At 42.5% G+C, this 22,545-nt stretch overlaps 1 protein-coding gene across 3 annotated transcripts in view; it reads left to right on the top strand.

Annotated features, from left to right (window-relative positions):
- Nucleotides 1–603: 603 nt before the first annotated feature.
- The window catches only part of FBXW2 (F-box and WD repeat domain containing 2), a 35,142-nt gene continuing 13,200 nt past the window's right edge, over nt 604–22,545 (top strand). The window contains exons 1-5 of one of the 3 annotated variants that reach the window (XM_040241875.1): nt 604–666; nt 769–877; nt 6,193–6,610; nt 16,866–17,060; nt 19,037–19,170. In XM_040241875.1, coding sequence (XP_040097809.1) covers nt 6,508–6,610; nt 16,866–17,060; nt 19,037–19,170 — 432 coding nt within the window. In that variant the 5' untranslated portion in view covers nt 604–666; nt 769–877; nt 6,193–6,507. Of the gene's footprint in view, nt 667–768; nt 878–911; nt 1,108–6,100; nt 6,611–16,865; nt 17,061–19,036; nt 19,171–22,545 lie in introns of those variants that run through there. The other 2 variants (XM_040241866.1, XM_040241857.1) reach the window with 2 other exon arrangements.

The raw sequence follows: 22,545 nt of genomic DNA, 5'->3' as shown, positions 1-22,545 counted from the left end.
GATTACCTTAGCACTGCCTTGTCTTTCATAAAGCTCACCCAATCTGACATGTCAACCCATGTCTTCCTAAATTCTCCTGTAATATCATCATCAGTCACCCTCTGGCTTAGAAGTTCTGTCTTCCTGGTGTCTACCAAACCAAACCAGCTTAAGACCTTTCTGAACTCCATACTTAGCTTCCACCACCACAAAGAATCAACTTTTTATTTCCCATGTGTTCAGTGCCCTAGATGTACTCCGGGCGCATGGAGCCTTCGCTCTGCTCTAACCACCAACTGCACATACGACTGTCGGTCATATGAGTAGTTGTTCTTTGGCCACGTCTCTTATGTTCCCTCTCTCCTCGTAAAGTGAGCATAATAAGAAAAAGTGTCGCACAGTCGGTGCAAGATCAGATTGGGTGACGGGCATAAATTCACTGGACAATTCGTTTATACCGCCTGGAAGTAAACTTCCGCCCAGGTGCCACAGGACTACGGGGTCCGGCGCGTGCTCCGTTTCCCTCTACGCTCCTCTGCCCTCCCACTTCCGCTTCAAGGCGGGGCCGGAAGTGCAGCCGCGTCCGCTGGGCGCCGCGGGTGGAGGGACGCGCGGAGATGACGCAGGCAGCACCGGAAGCCGCTCCCCTGTGAGGCTGCGGACCCGGAGCGGCGGCCGCGGGTCCAGGTCTGTGTACTAGGCGGGGCCGGGTCGCGGAGGGGGTTGTTTGGCGCCCGCGCCTCTGCTGACTCGCCGCGCCTCGGGCTGTTTGCCTTTCTCTCGCTGCAGGCGCCATGGCTGCGGAGCGGACCCGGCCGCTGCGAGGCTCTGGCGGCCCGAGCGCGCCTAGTTGGTGTGAGCCCGGCGCGAGGTCCCGGGCCCCGGGGCGCTCGCTCAGGTCAGTGCCGCGCGGAACACGGCTCCGGGAGTAGGGGACCTGGGAGCGGCGAACGGGTTGAAGGGATCTGGAGTTGATTTAGAGATGGGAGAATTGAGTGATTGCCTCCTGGAGCCTCAGTTTCCTTAGCTGCGAAATGAGTTAACCATGATGTCCCAGGGCTGTTAATGAGTTTGAAGGATGAAGCAGTATGGAGAGGCGGTTTCTGAAGTACACAGCGCTGTACTCATGTGAGGGACTGCGCCATAATTGTGGGTATGCCATGGAAACAGGTGTGTATGTGGAGTGCTGCTTGCAATAAAGATAGCAAGGTTAATGCTAAATAATGGTGGTAACATTTCTTGTAGGCTTCCACTGTGCGGGATACTATGCTAAACGTTTTATGTGCATTATCCCGTTTATTCCTTGTAAAAACGCTTGTAGATAATGCTGTTAGTGGTTACCTTTTACCAGTGAGGAAGTTGGGCTTGGATAGGTGAAGTGATTCGCCCAGGGTCACCCAGCAACAAGTGGGGTTGCAAAGCCCTACTTTAGAAACCCTATTTGTATTCCTTCGAAGCTTTTAAAAATTCATCTTAAAACTGACGGTGTATATAAACAGATCAGATATCCATACGGTCTTAAATTCATAAAGGGACCTTCACCCCTATTCCTCAACCCTCCAGTATTCTCTGGAAACAACCAGTATTAACCAGCTTATTGAGTATTCAAAAGATACTTTATGTATACGTAAGTGTATTTAGATAAGCTCAGAGCTTCTGTTTTCTTTAACCCTGGTTGTGCTTGATAAGAAAAGGGAGGGAAGATGAAGCCTCCCTCCCAAAGATAGCAAATGTCTTGTTTTCTTTCTTGATTAGGCCAGGGCCTGAGAGAGGAGAGGTAAAGGCATTCATCCTGTTCAGTCAGGAATGTTCTATCTTTAGTAAGACCTGGAAGTATAAGTTTTGTTTTGCTTCTTTGAGAAGGGTTGGGGCTGGGCAAGGTGTTGTTCCTGCTCCTTCCTGTGAGACCCAGGGAAAGCTACTCTACTTTTGGGGCCATAAATTTCTTCATTTATTACGGGCAGTTCTCATACCTTCCGCAAGGTCGTGAAAATCATGCGAGGTTACATCTATGAGTAGGACTGTGGTGTTTCACACCGACGCAAAGATCACAGTGGCCTGAGGGAGCGTAGGGAGTTAACAGCAGAACCAGAGACCAGACCCACGTCTCCCACCTCCCAGTTTAGGACTCTCTTCACATCTGTCTGTTTCAGAGCTTTGTGATTGTTAACACTGAGGGCAAAAGGGCAAGTTTTATGCTTAGTCTGAAGTGGGGGGGGGTGGGGGGTAGGGGAAGGATGGGACGCCATGGAGTGTGGAGAGGGTGGAAAGAGAATGCCTCTCCTGGGAAATCAGCCTCATGTCAGTAACTGCCCTTAATTATAAAATTAAATTCCCTGTAAGTTTGAGTACGTGAGGTTTTTCTTTTTTCCCTGTATATTTTAATCCATTTTAAGAGAAACGGAGGTGGGGAGTGGGGGACGGACGAAAAAGAGAAACTGGTAATGTGTTAGGTTTGAAGGGGGTGTTACTGGAGCTTTCCCGCCAGGTACTCATAGTAATAAAACTAACAAAAAGTGCCATTTGAGTTACCCTACTGGGCTGTGTTCTAGACTTGTCCCTACTGTTTGTGTAGCGCTCAAGGTGAGCTAGCTTCCATTTTACAGATAACAGAACTGAAGCTCAGAAGTTAGTTGAGTATGTCCATGATCACATAGGAAGTGGCTGAGTCTGTGGAAGGTTTGACTGACTTCAAAGCATTTTCCTTTACCTCAATCCGCCTCTATAGTTAGCTGTCCTTGACTATTCCCAGTAATGGGAAGCTCACCACCCTGGAGGCAGCTGTTCCATTATTGGAAAGCTCTGATGTTTTAAAAGCTCCTCCTTCAGTTGAATTGAATTCTCACTTCCTGAAGTAGTCCCTGTGGGGCCTTGTGCTGCCAGTACATGATATTCCTAGAGGCTCTCTAAGAGTTCAGTTTAGACCTATGACCTTAAGAAAGTTCTCTCCAGAGTCAGTTCATTTTTTAGAGAAACAAAAGCTGATTTTTTAAAAATAGTGCATTCTGCAAAGCTAATGGGTCCTACTTTAAGAAGATGCCTTTTTCATGATAGTGAGAGATGAAGAACTGGAGAAGACCTTCCCATAAAGGGTTCAGTAGCTTAAAGGGCAGTCTTTAAGAGTTGGAAGAAAAAGTCTTATTAGGAGGATGTGTAAATCTCAGAAATGCCTGGGTTTTTTAAGGTGCTCAATGGCAGACTCATCCCTTAATCTCTGTGGTGTCATGGGTTCACTGATTGGGTGTGCTGTACATGTCTCTTGGTTATTTGGTAATGATACTGTTTTCGTGGGTATTATAAATTTGCCTTGTGTCCATTTAAGTAACAGTTCATCGTACACAAATGAATTCCTGGGATGTGTATGTGGCGCACAGGCCAGGCAGATGTGACAGAAGAAGCCCCTCCCCCCACTTTTTCGTGGTAAAAGATGATTCCTGGGCACGTGTTTTGGTTATATTTTTAATTGGCCAGGAGTAATTAGCTGTTGGCAACATTTTGTGACTGTCCACGGAAACTTTTTTCTTGTCTTGCTGTGAATGATTTTTTTAAAGTAAAGCTTTTCCAGAAATATTACAGATAAAAGGTTGTTGGGATTCAGAAACAAGAGGCTTGTTAATCTTGTTGGTGCCTTTTTTTTTTTTTCCTGCTGTGCCAAGCAACTCGTGGGACCTTAGTTCCCTGAGCAGGGATCAAACCCAGGCCCTCTGGCAGTGAATGTACAGAGTCCTAACCAGTGGGCAACCAAGAAATTCCCAGGACACTTGTTATCTTGTGTTCAGTTCATATAGCTTGCCATGGACTCGTTAGTTTTTGGCAGCCAAGTAAATCCTTAAGTTAATAAATCCTACCTAACCCAAACCGTGAGCCGTATTTTAAAGTCCGTTCACTCTTCGACAACATTAGACACCAGATGATGTGATTAGAAGTGGGTTATTTGCTTTAACTGCTTTTTGTCTGATAACAAATGTTCCTGCCAAATTTGATATTGGGAAATTAATGAAAATGGTCTTTACATACCTTAATATTAATGAAGTTGGACAGTGAGATCTGACTATTTGTCTAAACCTGGTAAAAGATCATGGCATCTCGTCCCATCACTTCATGGCAAATAGACGGGGAAACAGTGGAAACAGTGATGTTATTTTCTTGGGCTCCAGAATGACTGCAGATGGTGACTGCAGCCATGAGATTAAAAGACAGTTGCTCCTTGGAAGAAAAGCAATGAGCAACCTAAACAACATATTAAAAAGCGGAGATGTTACTTTGCCGACAAAGGTCCGTCTAGTCAGAGCTTTGGTGTTTCCAGTGGTCATGTGTGGATGTGAGAGTTGGACCATAAAGAAAACTGAGCACTGAAGAATTCATACTTTTGAACTGTGGTGTTGAAGAAGACTCTTGAGAGTCTCTTGGGCTGCAGGGAGATCCAGCCAGTCGATCCTAAAGGACATCAGTCCTGAATATTCATTGGAAGGACTGATGCTGAAGCTCCAATCCTTTGGCCACCTGAAGTGAAGAACTGACTCATTGGAAAAGACCCTGATGTTGGGAAAGATTGAAAGCAGGAGGAGAAGGGGATGACAGAGGATGAGATGGTTGGATGGCTTCATCAACTCGATAGACATGAGACTGAGCAAGCTCCGGGAGTTGGTGGTGGACAGGGAAGCCTGGTGTGCTTCTGTCCATGGGGTTGCAAAGAGTTGGACACAACTAAGCGACTGAACTGATAAATGAATTTACTTTCCGCTTTCACTTTAATCTGGACATTAGCTTTTAAAATTAGTATGACAGTATGATGGGAAACTGGTCAGATTACAAGGAAAGTTTTTTTTTTTTAATCATTGAAATGTTTCAACACATAAAAATCTAATTAAAAAAAAAAAAACCCATGTACCTATTGCCCAGCACTAATATCTGTCAACATGGCTGATCTTGGGAAAGGTGGTTTTCACAGATTTGCTTTACTTTTTCTTCTCCCATTAGTCAGTCCCCGTTGTTAAGAGTGGGTAGACACCTTGACATATTACGGATTAATGGATACTTGTGTTTTTTTGAGGGAGGGTCCAGTTAGCCTTAAAGGGGGAGATGGTATAATCAGATGGACTCGGTGCTCCCAGATCTTATCCCCAGGTTGTGATTCTCCCAATGGCAGCTGGAGGAGTCCCGATCTTGAGAGCACTGGCTTCCGGTCTGTTCTGTTGCTGTTTTAACAGCACTGTTGGCTGTAGGCAAATCACTTACCTTCTCTGACCTGCAGCTTCCTCAGGTGCTAAGTGAAGGAAATGGTACCTTTCTTTGTGCGTCTTGTAAGCATCAGGATGACTAATTTGTCTTATTTGTGCACACCTCCAGGACCCTCATGGCTCTTGGGGACACATGAGGTTAAGAGATGTCACCAGCTCATATTAACCTTATTAAAACAGACCCTGTCAGGCCAGATGAGGCTTTTGGTGATTCATTTTCCAACAGGCAGTGCCATAAAGCAAGTGGAAGAGCCGGGACACCTGAGCCACAGAACTTACTGCGGCTACTTGTTTTTCTTCCCCAGACCTTTTTGCCTAAGCATCTATTGCAAAAGCTAGTAGTCAGTTCTGTGATCCCTGTAACAGGTCAGGTTATACCTAGCCTGGTAACTGATGTCTCAAGTTACTGGTCTAGAGACTTACTTTCTGGGGGTCATATCTTTGTGCTTATTTTTGTGATTTTCGTGCCCAAATAGAGTGTATTTAAGAAAATGGAGTCATGATGATTTTGATGGGGGTTCTGTTATACAGAATACACTGTTTCATAAAGAATGAATACTTTGTAAATCTTTTACTGTGAAGATGCATGTAGCATGTGCTAGACTTCAGAAGGAGCAAGGCACAGGCACCAAAAGTAGCTTCACTGAGTTATGTTTTGGAGGTCATGATTTGTTAAAGTATGTTTTCTCAAATGTTTTCTTCTATGCACATGGAAATTGTTTCAGATAAATACAATGTATTAACTGTAAAGTTGTAATGTAACTAAGCTCTAAAGTTGTAACAGAGTTTTTTTGCACTAATTTTTAATACTTCATTTGTTAGCAGTCTTGCTTGAACGGTCTTTTTGAGCAGAACTAATACAATATTTTGATGTGCCACAGGTAAATTTTTCCATAACCTTATGGAGAGAAAGGACTTTGAGACATGGCTTGATAACATTTCTGTTACATTTCTTTCTCTGACGGACTTGCAGAAAAATGAAACTCTGGATCACCTGATTAGTCTGAGTGGGGCAGTCCAGCTCAGACACCTCTCCAATAACCTGGAGACTCTGCTCAAGCGGGACTTCCTCAAACTCCTTCCCCTGGAGCTCAGTTTTTATTTGTTAAAATGGCTTGACCCTCAGACTTTACTCACATGCTGCCTCGTCTCTAAACAGTGGAATAAGGTGATAAGTGCCTGTACGGAGGTGTGGCAGGCCGCCTGTAAGAGTCTGGGCTGGCAGATAGATGATTCCGTTCAGGACGCTTTGCACTGGAAGAAGGTTTATTTGAAGGCTATTTTGAGAATGAAGCAACTGGAGGACCATGAAGCCTTTGAGACCTCATCTTTAATTGGACACAGTGCCAGAGTGTATGCACTTTACTACAAAGATGGACTTCTGTGTACAGGTAAGAGAGCCTGGACCTATTTTTTTTTTCTTTTTAATTTTTGTGTTTCGTGGAGTGTAACAGAACAAAGACAGAACAAAGTACTCCTGAGGCTTGAGAATGGTAGTCGTTAATTATCTGAGATATTTATGATGGCATAGATAGATGCTGCATCCCTGACTGGTTCCTCTCCCCACCACCACCCCTTTATCCTTTTTCCCTCTGAGAAGACAATTGTTTTTATAAAATTGTATGAGAAGAAAGCTCCAGAAGTTTTTGTAACTGTGATATGAGTCTGAAAACTCTGCCTTTTTCTATGCTTTTTTTCCATACACAGTCCCTCATGTTGGTTTTTTTTTTTTTTTTTTCTTATCAGCAGTAATTTTGGGGGAAAAAAAACTGTAGAAAAGTTACTGTCTGGTCCTAGCAAATAATTCATTTTGAAAGAATTATGAAACCTCTCTGTGTTTGTTTCCTTGTATTTAAAATATGCAAAGGGAGCTATTTCTCTTGCTCTAAGATCCTGTGGTTCTGAGAAGAATTTAGAAGAGTTTGGGCATGGGAATGAAAATAGTTGGATATTTTAAAACTCAGCAAGCAGGCCTTCCCTGGTTGCTCAGTGGTAAAGAGTTCGCCTGCCAGTGCAGGAGATGTGGGTTTGATCTCTGAGTCAAGAAGCTCCCCTGGAGAAGGACATGGCAACCCACTCCAGTGTTCTTGCCTGGGAAGTCCTATGAACAGAGGAGCCTGGCAGGCTGTGGTCCGTTGGGCTGTGAAAGAGTCAGACACGACTTAGCGACTGAACAGCAATAACAACAAGTAGTTATGTAACTTTTTATTATAATGTAATGATTAAAGTTAGAATTATGTGCGTCTTCCAGTTATAATGGGCATGTGTTTCCACATGTGATTATATAGTTGGTGCCCATGTTTCAGGCAGTACATGTTGATGGGTGTTGCGTATAATGACTAAGCAAAGTTTAGAATGGCTCGAGGTTCTGGATCATCTTATCAGTGATCACAGTGCTGTTCACGTCCATCATATATGATATACAGTATTGGGCTTCCCAGGTGGTGCAGCGGTAAGGAAGCCGCCTGCCAGTGCAGGAGACACAAGCTGATCCCTGCCTTAGGCCGATTCCCTGGAGTAGGAAGAGGCAACCCACTCCAGTATTCCTGCTTGGAAAATCGCATGGACAGAGGAGCCTGACGGGCTGCCCTCTGCGGGATCACAAAGAATCAGACCCGACTTAGCGACTGAGCGCAGCACAGGGACATTCCATGTGTTTCTTTCCTCCAGAATGATTTCTGACAAACACTTGAGTGTTACGCAGATCACACAGCTGTCGTGTGCTGTTTCTTTGTGTAAATATGTCATCATTTAGCCATTTCCATACTAGTGCGTATTCAGGGTGTTCCTGTTTTTATGGATAGTTTTGTCTGCGTTATTGTTTCCCTTTGGATTATTCATTTGAGGCAGAAGCCTCAGAGCAGTCACCAGATCCAGAAGTTTGAATGCTTTTATAGCTCCTCTTAGTGTCCTTTCCAGATGTATTGAATTGATGCTATGCCCACAACAAAGTCTAAGGTAAACCTGCTTCTCCCTCAGAATCCTACCATACTCAGTTTAATATTTTTAAGAGAGGTATGATTTCTGAAGACTGTTTTAAAATTTGAATTTCTTTATTCATTGAGGATGTCCATTTTCTTATGTGGTGACATTCTCTGAAATGCTCAACACTGTCAGTTTTAGAAAATAAACATTCATGGTTTTGTTTGTCATCGTGAGATTACTCCATTCTCATATTATTTTCCCTGTCCTATTAAAAGCCTGATTATTGGAACAGCATCATCTGTTCTTCTGTACCTTGATATACTTTGCCACCTGTGGTGATGACTTTCGATATTCTTTTTGCCTCATAATCACTGGCAGGTTTTTGTTTTTTTTGTAAGATTAAGATGCCATATTGCCTTTAAACTTGGCACTTACTCACACTTGGATCAATACTGGCAGTTGACTCATTTTCAGACCTAGCTCCAGCTTTTTTATTTTTTTTTTTAATGTCTTGTTAAAGTTCACTTTTGAAATTCAATAAAACCTCAGTTACTTGGCCCAGAGGTGAATGGAATACCTTCACTGAATTCCCTAATCACCTGGGCAGTTAATATCTACAGGTGACTGTGGACACGACCCTGCACTTTATGATGCTTCTCCAGGTGAGTCTGTTATGCTGTCTTATTTTTAGTATGATTAAATTCACGGGCTTTGCTTATGGAAAAGTATGCTGTTGAAAATGATTCAAAGTGTTTGTTTAAAGCAGCATTCCTGAGACTGTTACTAGCAAGAAATATTTTTCATGGGATTAAATGTGTTTGTATCACCTTGTCACTGAAGAGCTTGTCTTTTCACTGTTGCTCAATTGGGAAATTCTGAATTTGGCAGTAAACTTAGTGACTCAGATTAGCCCTTAAGCAAGCAGTGGAACAGTATTACCAAAAGGATTGGTAATGCCAACATTAGCATGGTATAGATTGTGTGATTGTATGAGATTGTATGTTTGTTCAGAATTTCAGAAGTTCTGCTCATTTCTGAAATGGTAAGAAAGGAACCTATTGTGCTTTGTGCTGTTCAGTAGATATTTATTTCTAAAATGCCTACTGTGTGACAGGCAGCGTAAGCATGCGTAGCTGAATTAGAATTGTTCTTTCCTCAAAGAATGTACATACTATGGTCAGGAAGGTAACCTGATTGAGTGAAAGTCTCTGTGTGAACTGTGTCTAATAAGAAAACACTGAGATGGGGAGTTGCTGCTCTACTGTAGTAGATAATTCTCGTGTGGAATTCAGACTCAGAATTGTCAGATCTGACTTTTCAGGGGTCTAGGTTTTTGCGAAATGGCCTCGTTTTTTTTAAAGTATTAATTTTCTAAGTATTATTCAGATTTTTAAAATATTGTGGTTGGATCATATTCAACCTATAAATGGCTATATTGGGACCTCTGCCTTACAGGCAGGGAAATGAGAAAAACAAGAGCTGTAAAGGAGATACAATCAGATGATGTATTTAACTAGTTTTGCTGTGGTGAATATTTCACATTATATACAGATGTCAAATCGTTACATTATACACCTAGCATTAATACAGGGTTGTCTGTCAGTTACATCGTAATTAAAAGAGAGACCAGCCAAAAAAATGATGTGGTTGGACTGTATGAGGAAAATAAAATTAAGTGGCTGTTCAAAAGCAGGGATGGTTTCTTCATTTGAGAAAGCAGAGTAGTGTTGGGTCTTGAAGAATGTATACATTTTGGAGATTTGATATACACAGTCAGGGTTTTCCAGTAGGAGGAGAAGCATTCTAAAGGCATGGAAAGGTCCAAGCATGGCGGAGGAGAATACCAAAATCTTGGAATATGATCAGGGACTCTAAGACTCTTAGAATATGATCTGAAGAAATAGGTTTGGGCTGGAATGCCGTGAGCGTGTATTTGGACAGCTTTTTGTGAGCTCTGAATGATTTTGGAGCAGACAGTCTGGCTCAGAGCCTTCCACTTCAGAGAATCTATGTTCCTTGTTTCTGTCAGACTTGGGTCCTCTTTTTACAGGATTTTACAGTATCCCCCTATCATGAATGAAAAGTCATGGAAGCAGCTTATCTATACATACACATTTTAGAAATCAATATAATAGCCAAAGTCTGACCTAGAGGAGAAATAAGAGAACTGTAATTTACAGTAACATTGGAGACATGCCCAACCGTGGCTATTCTAGAAGGTGGTAACGAGGTGTCTGCACCTGGATGTACTGTCATTGTGAGCATGGCAGCTGTGACTATAGAAGGTTGTATTTGTGTCACAGATACCATCCACGACTTTATCTTTTCAAATGATGAAAAGCTCTTAGCAGAGTCCCCAGGAAAGGACATCTTTCCTCAGTTTATCTGATGGTTATACTCACAGAAAATTAAGCACACAGTTAACCCGCTCGTTTGCTTTGTAAAACAGCAAAAATTGGGCTCAGGTAACTAAGAGTAAGCCTTACACTTAGGAATGCCCGGCAGGACCTTCGAGATGCCACGCAGAGCACGGGCGACTCCCTCTGCACTGCAGACGCTACCGTGTGTCCAGCGTCCCCGGGCTCTGCCGAGCGGAGGCCGGTAATGTCCTTGCTGTGACAGTGAAGCCCCCCTGCAAAGTGTTCCCCCAGAAGGTATTAATTCTTCTGATACCTTTCAACAGATCTCGAGCTTCCAAATTAAATTGCTAGTCTGTTGCAGTTCAGATGAGTTTAAATAGGTCTAGATACAGGATACTAAGGGTAGAGATTTTTGAAAGTAGCAGTTGAATGGAAGAGCAGCTATTGAAACAGAAATGACAGGATTTGGCAGTGAATTGGGTATGTGGCAAGGAATAGGGATATTTCAAAAATGACCAAAGTCTTCTAGCTGCGTGTATAAATGCGAAGGTAGCACTAGTAAAAGAATAGAAACTGAGGACAAAGTCAAGAGGATAGATGGAGTTCAGCGTGGGGTGAACTGAATCTAATTGGATGTGGAAGTGGAGATTCCCGTAATATCTGGAAATGCAGGGGAAGAGCTTTCGAGAGTGCTCAGGGCTAGAGAGAATGATTTAGGAGTTAGTCACATCATAACTGTGGCTGCAGGTGAAATTTTAAAAGGAGATGGAGAGAGGAGAAAGAATGCATAGTGTAGGATGGACTGGGGAGAGGCAAAGAGACAGAAGGGTAATAGGGTTTTAAAAGGAGAATGAAAGTTGCCTGTCTTAAAGAGGCACTGCTGCTGCTGCTAAGTCGCTTCAGTCATGTCCGACTCTGTGTGACCCCATAGATGGCAGCCCACCAGGCTCTGCAGTCCCTGTGATTCTCCAGGCAAGAACACTGGAGTGGGCTGCCATTTCCTTCTCCAGTGCATGAAAGTGAAAAGTGAAAGTGAAGTCACTCAGTCGTGTCTGACTCTTGGCAACCCCATGGACTGCAGCCCACCAGTCTCCTCCGTCCATGGGATTTTCCAGGCAAGAGTGCTGGTGTGGGATGCCATTGCCTTCTCCGAAAGAGGCGCTAGTAAATGTTTATTCAGTTGGTTAACAGAGTCAAATGACTCAGGTGGTTTGAGAGCTGAGATCTGATTCTACCAGTTAAATATTTAAACTCAGCTTGGTAAGGTAGTGTACTCTATTTGCATTGCAGCTCATTTTTCTGCTCACCTTTGTTGCGTTACCCATGTCTGTAATTTTTGTTTTCCCCCTGTTTTCTGAATTGAGAGGGCTTTTTTTCCCCTTTCATGTAATGAAAAATAGTCTACATTTATTTATTTCACTTTCCTCTCTACACAGTATCATTGATGACCTTTTTGAAAACATGTTGGGTTGGTCAGCACAGCAAATGAGAGTCTATGAAGAAGGTCGACACAAAGCAGAAGAGGATGGGATAATGGCCCCTAAAGGCTTAGCAGTTGAGGTTAGGCTTATGCTTGTGAAACGGAGTGCAGCCCAGCCCGATTGTTCTCTGATGTTTATTACGGTGTGAAATTGAACGGCCTAATGTTTTCCTCTATAACATTGGATAATCTCCTCCCCCTCCTTTTTTTTAACAAATTGTGGGAAAATAAAAGATTTACCATTTTAACCATTTTAAATGCACAGTTCAGTGCCATTAAGTACATTCTTGTTGTTGCACAGACATCACCACCGTCAGTCTCCAGAACTCTTTGCATCTTCTCAAACTGAAATCGTATTCATTAATCACTGACACCTCCTCTCCTCCCACAGCCCCAGGCAACCACCATGCTACTTTCTCTGAATGTGAGCGCTCTAGGTGCCTCTTGGGTGGACTCTGAGCAGCACTTGCTCTTCTGTGACCGACTTTATGTCGCTTAGCATGATGTCTCCCTGGTTCCTCCAAGTGGTTGCCTGTGTCAGAGTTTCCTTCCTTTTTGAGGCTGAATAGTAACCCTTTGACGTATAGGCCACGTTTTGTGTATCCTCCGTCCTGGTTTATAAGTGGCCTTCCTGCTTCCAGCTTTGCTCCCCTTCACGTCTTTTCCGGTGATGCTGCCACAGAGGTCTTTCAGAAATGCAGATGAGGTCGTAGTTGAGCACCCTCCCTCCCCAGCTCGCCATCCTGACCTTTCCCACGACTTCCCAGTCACACTGAACTGTTGTCACGGTGTTTGAGGCAGTGCATTTTGACAAGCATTGCCAGTAATTCCTAGATAGTTTTTATTAATAGAATGGGTTCAAGGAGTTCTTTATGAATCGACCCTAATGTGTGTTCACGTATATTTATGTAATAAATAGAGGTACTTAATAGGTACTTAAATAGTTACATTCCTGAGATTGGTAAACCACAAACCACAGGGGCCAGATCCAGCAGAGTGGAGCAATTGCCCCAGAGACCCTGGCTCAAGAAGACTAATATATTTTACTGTCCAGTCTTTTACAGAAAAAGTTTGGCTGAGCTCTGGCATATACTGTTGATATTTTATTTTAGTTTTTGATTGGGGAGAGAGTGCTGATCACTTTATTCATCCTTTAGATTTCAACTTGTTAATATTGAAAAAAATTTTTTTAATTCTGTAGAGTATTTATTTTTATTTATTTATTTTTGGTGATGCCATGTGGCATGTGAGGTCTTAGTTCCCTGACCAGTGATTAAACCCGTGCCACTGGCATTGGGAGCTCAGAGTCTTAACCGCTGGACCACCAGGGAAGTCCCAAGTTTGGGTATTTTTTAAGCCATGAAATTCCTTCTTCAAACAGTCCTACACCAAGGCCTGGCTTCCCAGCAAATCAGAGTGTATAGTGTGAAGCCGGGCGTGCCTTCTCCTAGGGCGTGTTTGTGGAACCCCTTGACGTTGAGGAGCACAGCCGTGAACCCAGCGGAACCTCATCTGGGGTGCTTTCTCCTTTCGTCCCCTCCTCGTATTTGCTGTGGGCTTTTGTGCTGCCCACCACTTTACTGAGTGGTTACTGCTTGTTTAGCCTTTCTGTCTTCCTTGGAAGACCAAGCACCATAAGAGCAGGATCCCTGCCTGCCAGGGTCCAGCCCCGGTGGATCCAGGGTAATTGGAAGCGGAGATGGCATGGCATCTTGGAAAGAATTATTTAATTAGAAATATAAGAGAGATTAGGAAGAAATAGTATAGTAGGACATTTAGTGGAGAAAAGAGGCTGAATAACTTGGTTTACGTGGAAAACCAATAAAGTTCCAGACAAGGAGCTTGCACCATCTACCTTGGGCCACCGGTGCCCATTTCAGTATTGGAGGGTGCCTCGCCTTGGGCTCCCTCTCTCATGGATCTTAGAAGCTGGGGCAAGTAAGTAGACATGGCGAGCCTCCCCCGCTCCAGATGGGAATTCAGCCAGAAAAGGAGAGAAGGAGAATAGACCACACAGGGGAAACCAGTCCAGTGACTGGCCCATCCTCTATTGTTGGAAAGGCTTTTTATACCTTTTTTTTTTTGTACATAGAGATCAATGGATAATATAAAATTATGCAGCGTCAGCAGCCCTGACTCTTATTGAGACCAGGCTTTCTCTCTGCATACCTAGTTGTGTACACAAGTCTTATGTGATTTACATCATCTTCTGGCCAGAAGGCCAATTAGCATTTTACGGCCCTTTTCTGATAAGGGTTTGTCAACTAGAAGCTTATTTGCCTTAACAGTGTTGTTCTTCCCAAAGTCTGGTGCCACTCTCAGAAAGCACTAAATAAAGTTACATTGTTACATAGCAAAGACACAACAATTTATAACAGTGAAAGAAGTACAGTGATCTATAACAAAGAGAAAAGTAATTAACTCAAAAGTCTAGTGTTGCTAACATCAAAACTACTATATTCCTATTTCTGCATTCCGATTACATTGATTAATATCCTCCGAGGTGCCTAAAAGATAAAGGATATGGAAGCCTGGCAGCAGTCATTGACTCAACAAATTCTAATTCTTAACTAATTCCAAACTAATTCTTAACTCTAAAAGACTCTGTATCTTTAAGATGTTTTGAGCTTCCTGCCTCTCACAGTTGGGGGCTGTAAACAATCCACGAATTGTAAAGTCCCCAACTGTTAGGCAAGTTAGAGAGCCATCAAAGGGGTTTGAGCTGAAACATTCTTTTCATATGCAGGAGACTGTTAACTGGAGCTCTGAAATAACTTTCCAGAGAAAAGGTGGTAATGTCAGAAGAGTATAGTATAGCAGACAGTAAACAGATTTTGGTGTCCGGGTAGATGCTCAGGAAAACCCAGGGGGAACCCCTGAAGCCTGACTCGCCTTGCCCCTCAGGCCTCTCCGCATGACCTTGTCATGGGTGGGGTCTCCCGTGCTGGCTCCCGGCACCTGCCTAACATAAAAGTTCTCTAAATATGGGTTGAATGAGTGAAGGCAACTCTGTGAAACACTGGCCGTGAATCAGAACCAAGCTCAGCTAGGACCAGACATGTTTTCTTTCCCTGCTTTAGCTTCCTAGAAATAGAGTCACAAAATGTTGACTGCCAAAAATCTGAGAGGACCTTAAAGGTTAGCTGGACCTGTGCTGTCCATTGTGGTAGCCACTCAGCACACCTGAGAGACGGCTAGCTCCAGCTGAGATGCGAAACAGGAAGTACTTGCTGGATTTTGAAGACTTAGAATGTGAACCATTTCATTAATAAATTTCTATGTTGATTACATTAGCTGATAATGTTTTTTGGCGTACTGAGTTTAAAATTATTTCCCCTTTTTTGTACTTTTTAAAGTAAATATTAGAAAAGATTTCATTGTGTATGTGGCTTGCCTTATCTTTCTATCGGATAGTATTGTTCTTAGCTCGTTGGTCCTCAGTGCATTGCTGATAAGTTCACCTGGCAAGTTTTCCTGATTATTGGCTCCTGCCTCAGATGTTCTGAATTAGAATCTCTGAAGATAAGGCCTAGCATGTACATCTTGATAAAGCTCTCCAGTTGATTCTGATGCCTCATTTGCCATTGAGAACCACCAGCCAAGTCTCACCTTTCATTTTATAGAAAGGAAACTGAATCCCTAATTAGTGAAATGACAACAAATAGAGTCTTCATTCCAGTATGCTCTCATAGGGATTTCCCAGGTTGAAATTTCTGCTCTGCTCTTTCATAACTGATAGATATTTTTCCATTGTCTGAAACAGTGGCTCTTGATCAGTCCTTAAAGGTGGAATTGTGGCTGGCTTTATTTAGTCATTTAAGCTTTTGGAAAACTGATCAGTTTGGTGCTTTTCCAAAATACCATGTCCTTATTACAGGAATTAAATTTATGTATCTTCAAAATGACTTTCTCTTTGTCAATTCTTAATATTTTATAAAGATAAATTGTAAAACATGAATTATTCATTAGGATTTAAAATGTGATTTCCCCAGTGGCTCAGTGGTAAAGAATCTGTCTGCAGTGCAGGAGACATGGGTTCGATCCCTGGGTCTGGAAAGTCCCCCGCAGGAGGAAATGGCAACCCACTCCAGTATTCTTGCCTGGGAAATGCCATGGACAGAGGAGCCTGGTGGGCTACAGTCCATGGGGCCACAAAGAGTTAGACATGACTTGGTTACTAAGCAGTAATGTTGTGAATTGTTACGCAATTTTCATCAGAGGCAGAAGCAAAACCTGCCTTTTATTTTGCATAATCTTAAGAGACTTTACAGGCTCTTTGCTGAATTGTTGTGAACGTCTGGGAATAGTTTATGTCTTGTTTTCTCTGAAGCTCCTTCACACATTTTGGGATGGCTCAAGAAATTAGCAGTCAGCCTTTATAGAAGTTAACCAGTGATCGATTGGGGCTTGTATTTGACTTGCCTTAGAGTGGAACATGTTCCAGCCCACAGCTTTACTATTTCAGTGTTCTTTCTTTGTTCAGAGTTGTTGGATAATGGACAGGCAGGCAAGTGTATACATGCAGTGATAGGTAATACCTGTCGTTTTAAGCTTAAGTCAGAGAGAGCTTATGATAGCCAGAGATTTAGGGAAGTTTATAAGTGGACGCACCAAGGGATGCGCCAGTCTAATACGGCTCTATAACCTGGAACGTTTAGGGAAAAGGAGTAAACCAAGGCTTGGAGTCGGTCCCAGGGCTGCTAGCACTGTTTTGGCGACACAGAACAGGCTATGTTCCTCTCTCTGCTTTGGTTTTCCCTAGCTATAAAGTGGGAGTGCTGGAGGAGGTTAAGGTTCTCCTTTAAGGATGCCATCTTTGGGGACTGAAGTTACTTCTTTAGTGTTTGTCTTCTTATTAACCTCCCTGTTTTTCTCTTGAAGGGTCAGATGACTTGTCTGCAAAACTGTGGGATGTAAGCACAGGGCAATGTGTGTATGGCATCCAGACCCACACTTGTGCTGCGGTGAAGTTTGATGAGCAGAAGCTTGTGACAGGCTCCTTTGACAACACTGTGGCCTGCTGGGAGTGGAGTTCCGGAGCCAGGACCCAGCACTTCCGGGGGCACACGGGGGCGGGTGGGTCGCCTTTCTTCAAGGCTTTCCACAGTTACTTTAACCACATTGCTTAAAGCCAGCGGCCAAGAATGTGATCCCTCTTTTGTTTTTGGTTTTTTTTAATTTAATCAGTCATTCCTCCTACTACTTTTTCAGTCAGTACAGTTAATCCCTTTATTCAGGTTATTCTTAACTTACAATTTTACCTCGAATATTGCTTTCCTTGGCCCATTTTTTAACTCGTAATGCCTTTATACCCTTAGGCTAGGAGAGGCAGTTCTTTTCTTCTGTTTCATTTCCTGTTTGCACAGTCGGCCCCCTTTGTTTTGATCAAATTCCATACCTCCAAATTGAGTAAATGTAAATTTAGTCCATTTTATTTGTAGAATTAGGACTGGAAATCCTTAGTAGTGACTACACAGATTACATCAAATTGGAGCTTGGTTGATGATAATCTCATTGCTGAGAGACAAGCTGAAAAGGAGATAGCTGCATATTTCCTGATGAGGTTGCAGCAGCCTTAGTCTGTAAGCTGGTCATCTGAACGGAGCCTTTTGACCAGAGCGCCTCCTCTGCCACATCGTATCCTGGAGCTTTGGGCAGAAATTGTGTGACCGAGTTCCCTTCTCCTCCCCCGCCGCATTAGCCTCTCAGAGTCACAGTCTGTGCTCTTGAGCATCACATTTACGAGCGCTTTCCTGGACGCCCTAAACAGGTTGAGTTTCTCTGCTGTAGGCTTCCAGTAACCTGTGTAACACCCGTCATCCAAGTGAGTATGGTAACTGGTTCCCCACCAACCTATTCTGGAAGGGCAGGGATCCCACCTGTCTTATTCACCCTTAGGTCCTGAATTCCTTGCATGGTGCTCAGTAATTCTTTAAAGTAAATTTAGCTGTTTTATGGCAAAAAGAAAAACACCATAAACCCCACCGAATCTGCACCCCCCCATTTTGTTTGTCATCCTGTACATTTTTCTTCAGGCTGCTATCACTTGTTTGTAGTAGTTAATATTTGAAGATATATTATTGAATATGGAGCTTATGTATCAAGCTGAGTGCAGTCTATTCCACGTTGTCAAGGATCGCACCTGTTCCAGGTGTTTTTACACCTGGTCAGCTTAGAGAGCCCTGTGCTAAAAACTTCCTCCTTACTGTTCCCAAGACATTGCTGTGGCTTTTCCTAACTCCATGCCTTTGCTGTTCCCTCTACCTGCAGTACTCTCTTTCTTTTCTTGATAAACTCTACTCATCCTTCAGGGCCCACCTCCAATATCGCCTCTTCCCTGAAGTCCTCCCTGATACCCCTGGGCAGAGTTAGTCACTCTCCTTGGTGTTTCCCTAGCAAGAGGTAAACGCTGGCTTTTTTTTTGGACTTCCTTCTCCATTCCCCACTTAGTCAGAGTTCTTAAAAGAGCAGTGTCTTCATCTCTGGGTCCCTGGTGTCCCTTTAGAGCTCGACAGGCATTTGAAAACAAGTACTTGTTACACTCAGGCACAGTTTTAGATGCCAGGGATATAGGTTTGAAGAAAATCAGACGGTTTGAGAGAATGGCTCAGTCTGAACTTAAGACCTTTGCTTTGTTTTCCTCATTACACTGGTTTTTCCTGAGTATGAATACTCTTGACATTTTATCTTACTGCAATAAATAGTACAAATCTCAGTAGGTCCACCTGTTTTTCCTCTCAGTCCTGAGAAGAAATGCCAGTATCTCCCACACTTGTTTGTCTCTGACTCTGAAGCTAGTACAAATATGAGAGATTGTATATTCCAGGGACTTTCCATCCTTAGGATAATAAGCTATAATAATAAGAATTTTGAAATGGGTATTTTATTTTTTTTTTTTTAGCAAAAGCTAGTTGAGAAAGCACCCTTCTTACAGTAGTTCTGGTTAAGAAATGACGCAGTTGGGCAGCTGGAAGAATGAGTGTTACTGACACTCTTATACGTGACCCGCAGGCAAAGGCGTGTGATAACTTGGTGTGTGTTGTGTATACTAGTGTTCAGTGTCGACTACAATGACGAGCTGGACATCTTGGTGAGTGGCTCTGCAGACTTCACTGTGAAAGTGTGGGCTTTATCTGCTGGGACATGCCTGAACACACTCACTGGGCACACGGAATGGGTCACCAAGGTAAGAAGACTTACTGTTGTTGACATCACTCTTGCCGAGGGTGGGGAAGCTGGGGGCGGGTTGGAGCATGGTACACACTGACTTGTAAGTGGCGGATGAGTCATAAGATGGAATAGATGCAACCCCAAGGCATGATGGCGTTCAGCAGTGACCAGCATGTGAAAGACGCTCGGTAAATTAGTGAGCGAACGGCCAGGGACATGGGAGGATGCTCACAGTATGTTAGGTGGACAGAGCGGGTGAGTAAAACAGGTTATATCCAAAGCTACGTAGAGTATGATGATAGTTTCTGAATGTCTTTTTGCACCGAAATGTTGAAGGTGATTTATTTCTTGTGAAGTTGTGAGTACTTTTTTCCCTTTAGGATAAGCACATTTCTTTTTAAATCAGAAAAGCAATTTTCATTTTGAAAAAGAAAGCTCTTGCTGGAAGTGGAACAGAGAGAGATGTGCAGGCTCTTTAAAACACCACTGTGCTGGTCGCTAGCCACTTTTCTTCAGCATGTAATGGGAAGTTGCAGCCAGAGCAGCAGAAGGAAAAAGGGCATCCATGTTGGAAGGGAAGAGGCAGAAATCTCAGGATTTGTGAATGCATGATAATATTTTGGTGACGGCATCAGAAATCTGTTAGAATGAAAACATGTAAAATTGCAAGATATAAAATCTGTATACAAAATCTGTTGCATTTCTGTACACTAACAAAGAACTGTCAGAAAAAGAAGTAAAAAACAGTCCCATATACAGTTATCAAAAAGAATGAAATACCCTGGGAATAAATTTAATCAGTAATAACAGAAAGACCTGTGTATTGAAAACCATGAGACATTAATGAAGGAAATTGAAGTAGACAAATAAATGGAGAGTTGTTTCATGCTCACAGATTTGAACAATCAAATGTCCATACTTTCCAAAGCAGCCTATAGATTCAATGCAGTCTGCATCAAAATTCCAATGGTATGTTTCAAGGAAATAAGACAAATAATCCTAAAATTCATATGGAATCACGGAAAAAAAAAAACCCTTGAAAAGGCACAAAGCTGCAGGCATCATGCTTTCAAACTATGGGACAAAGACACAGTAATTAAAGCAATGTGATGTTAGCAGAACAGACACTTAGATCAGTGGAACAGAATTAAGAGCCCAGAAATAAACCCCTGTGGCCACCATGGTCAATTCATTTGTGACAAAGGAGCCAAGAATGTACGATGGAGAACGGACAGTCTCTTCCATAAATTTTGTTGGGAAAACTGAACAGCCACATCAAAAGAATGAAACTGAACCACTGTCTTAAACGGTACGTAGAAATTAACTCAAAATTGGTTAAAGACTTAACACACCTGAAATCATAAAACTCCTAGAAGAAAACAGTGAACATCTTGACATAGGTTTTGGCCGAGATTTTTTGAATCTGGCAACAAAAGCAAGAATAAAGCAAGCATCATACTAAAAAGCTTCTGTGCAGCAAAAAAAAAAAAAAAGCCATCAACAAAATTAAGAAGCAACCTACTGAATGGGAGAAAATATTTACAAATCATAGGTCATGGGCTAATATCCAAAATATATAAGTCATACAACTTAAGAGCAAAAAACCAAACAGTCTAATTAAAAAATGGGCAGAAGATCTGAACAGACATTTTCCCAAAGAAGATGTATAGACAAATGAAAGCAGCGACTAACAAGTAAATGAAAAGGTGTTCAACATAATCATCAGGGTAATGCAAATGTGAATCGGAACCAAGATGAGGTATCACCTCATGCCAGTGGGAATGGCTATTACCAAAAAGACAGGAAATAGCACATTGTGGATGAGGTTGTGGAGAAAAAAGGAACTTTGTTCACTTTTAGGGGAATGTAAATTGGTGCAGCCACTGTGAAAAACAGTTTGGAAGTTCCTCAAAAAATGAGAGAGAGAACTTCCACATGACCCAGCAGTTCCCCTTCTGGGTATCTATCCAAAGAAATTGGAAAACTCAGAAAGATGCATGCATGCCCATGTTCATTGCAGTATTATCTATAATAGTCAAGATGCAGAACCAACCAGAGGGTTCATTGATGGATGGATGGATAGATACATATATTGAAATGTTATTTTGCCATAAAAGTGAAATCTTACGAGTTATGATAACATGGATGGGCCTCAAGGACAGTACGCTAAGTGAAATAAGTCAAAGAAAGGCAAATACCGTACAGTCCCTTAAAAGTGAGCTGTACAGGAGAAGGGGGAAACCAGGTTCATAGATACAGAGAACAGATTGGTGGCTGTCAGAAGCAGAGGGTGGACTGTGGTCAGTGGGAGACATTGGTAAATTGGTTTTTGCTTTTTTAATGTGAAGAAAGAGCAGGAGGGAGGGAGGAAGAAGGAGAAAATCTTACAAGAAGTGAAACAAAAATTTACAGCATCTTTTAAAGAATATTGTGATATCTTCTAGTTTTAAAGAGCTGCTGTGGCACTGTTTATAATAGCCAGGACATGGAAACAACCTAGATGTCCATCAGTAGATGAATGGATAAGAAAGCTGTGGTACATATACACAATGGAGTATTACTCAGCCATTAAAAAGAATACATTTGAATCAGTTCTGCTGAGATGGATGAAACTGGAGCCGATTATACAGAGTGAAGTGAGCCAGAAAGAAAAACACCAATACAGTATACTAACACATATATATGGAATTTAGGAAGATGGCAATGATGACCCTGTATGCAGGACAGCAAAAAAGACACAGATGTGTATAGCGGACTTTTGGACTCAGAGGGAGAGGGAGAGGGTGTGATGATTTGGGAGAATGGCATTGAAACATGTATAATATCATGTAAGAATCGAAATGCCAGTCTATGTCTGATGCAGGATATGACACGCTTGGGGCTGACGCGCGGGGATGACCCAGAGAGATGTTGTGGGGAGGGGGGTGGGAGGGGGGTTCATGTTTGGGAACGCATGTACACCTGTGGTGGATTCATGTCAATCTATGCCAAAACCAATACAGAATTGTAAAATAAAAATTAAAAATAAATAAATAAATTTTAATAAATAAATAAATAAATAAATAAAAAATAAAGAGCTGCTGTGAATATCAAAAGCCATCTTAATGGAAATGCCATGGAGAGACACTGTTCTTGAGCCTATCGTGCTGTTCTTTGAGGGGCTGACTATATATCAGTGAGCAAAGTAGACCCAGGCCTAACACGAGTGTTAGTCTAGTAGGGGAAATAGTTATTAGTCTGTAATTTCACAAATAAATACATGATCACAAATTGGGAGGAAGAGTATAGTGTTCTCCGAGAAAGTCTAGGAAGGTGTCTGGTTTAGTTTGATTGAGGGAAAGCTTTTAGAAAAGGTGCCAAATATAAAGAATGAATTGGAGGTAGCTGTGTA

The sequence above is a fragment of the Oryx dammah genome, unplaced genomic scaffold (assembly GCF_014754425.2).
Source record: "Oryx dammah isolate SB20612 unplaced genomic scaffold, SCBI_Odam_1.1 HiC_scaffold_1, whole genome shotgun sequence".
Lineage (NCBI taxonomy): Eukaryota > Metazoa > Chordata > Mammalia > Artiodactyla > Bovidae > Oryx > Oryx dammah.
Note: the sequence above shows the minus strand (reverse complement) of the source record. Positions and strands in the feature narration are given on the sequence as shown.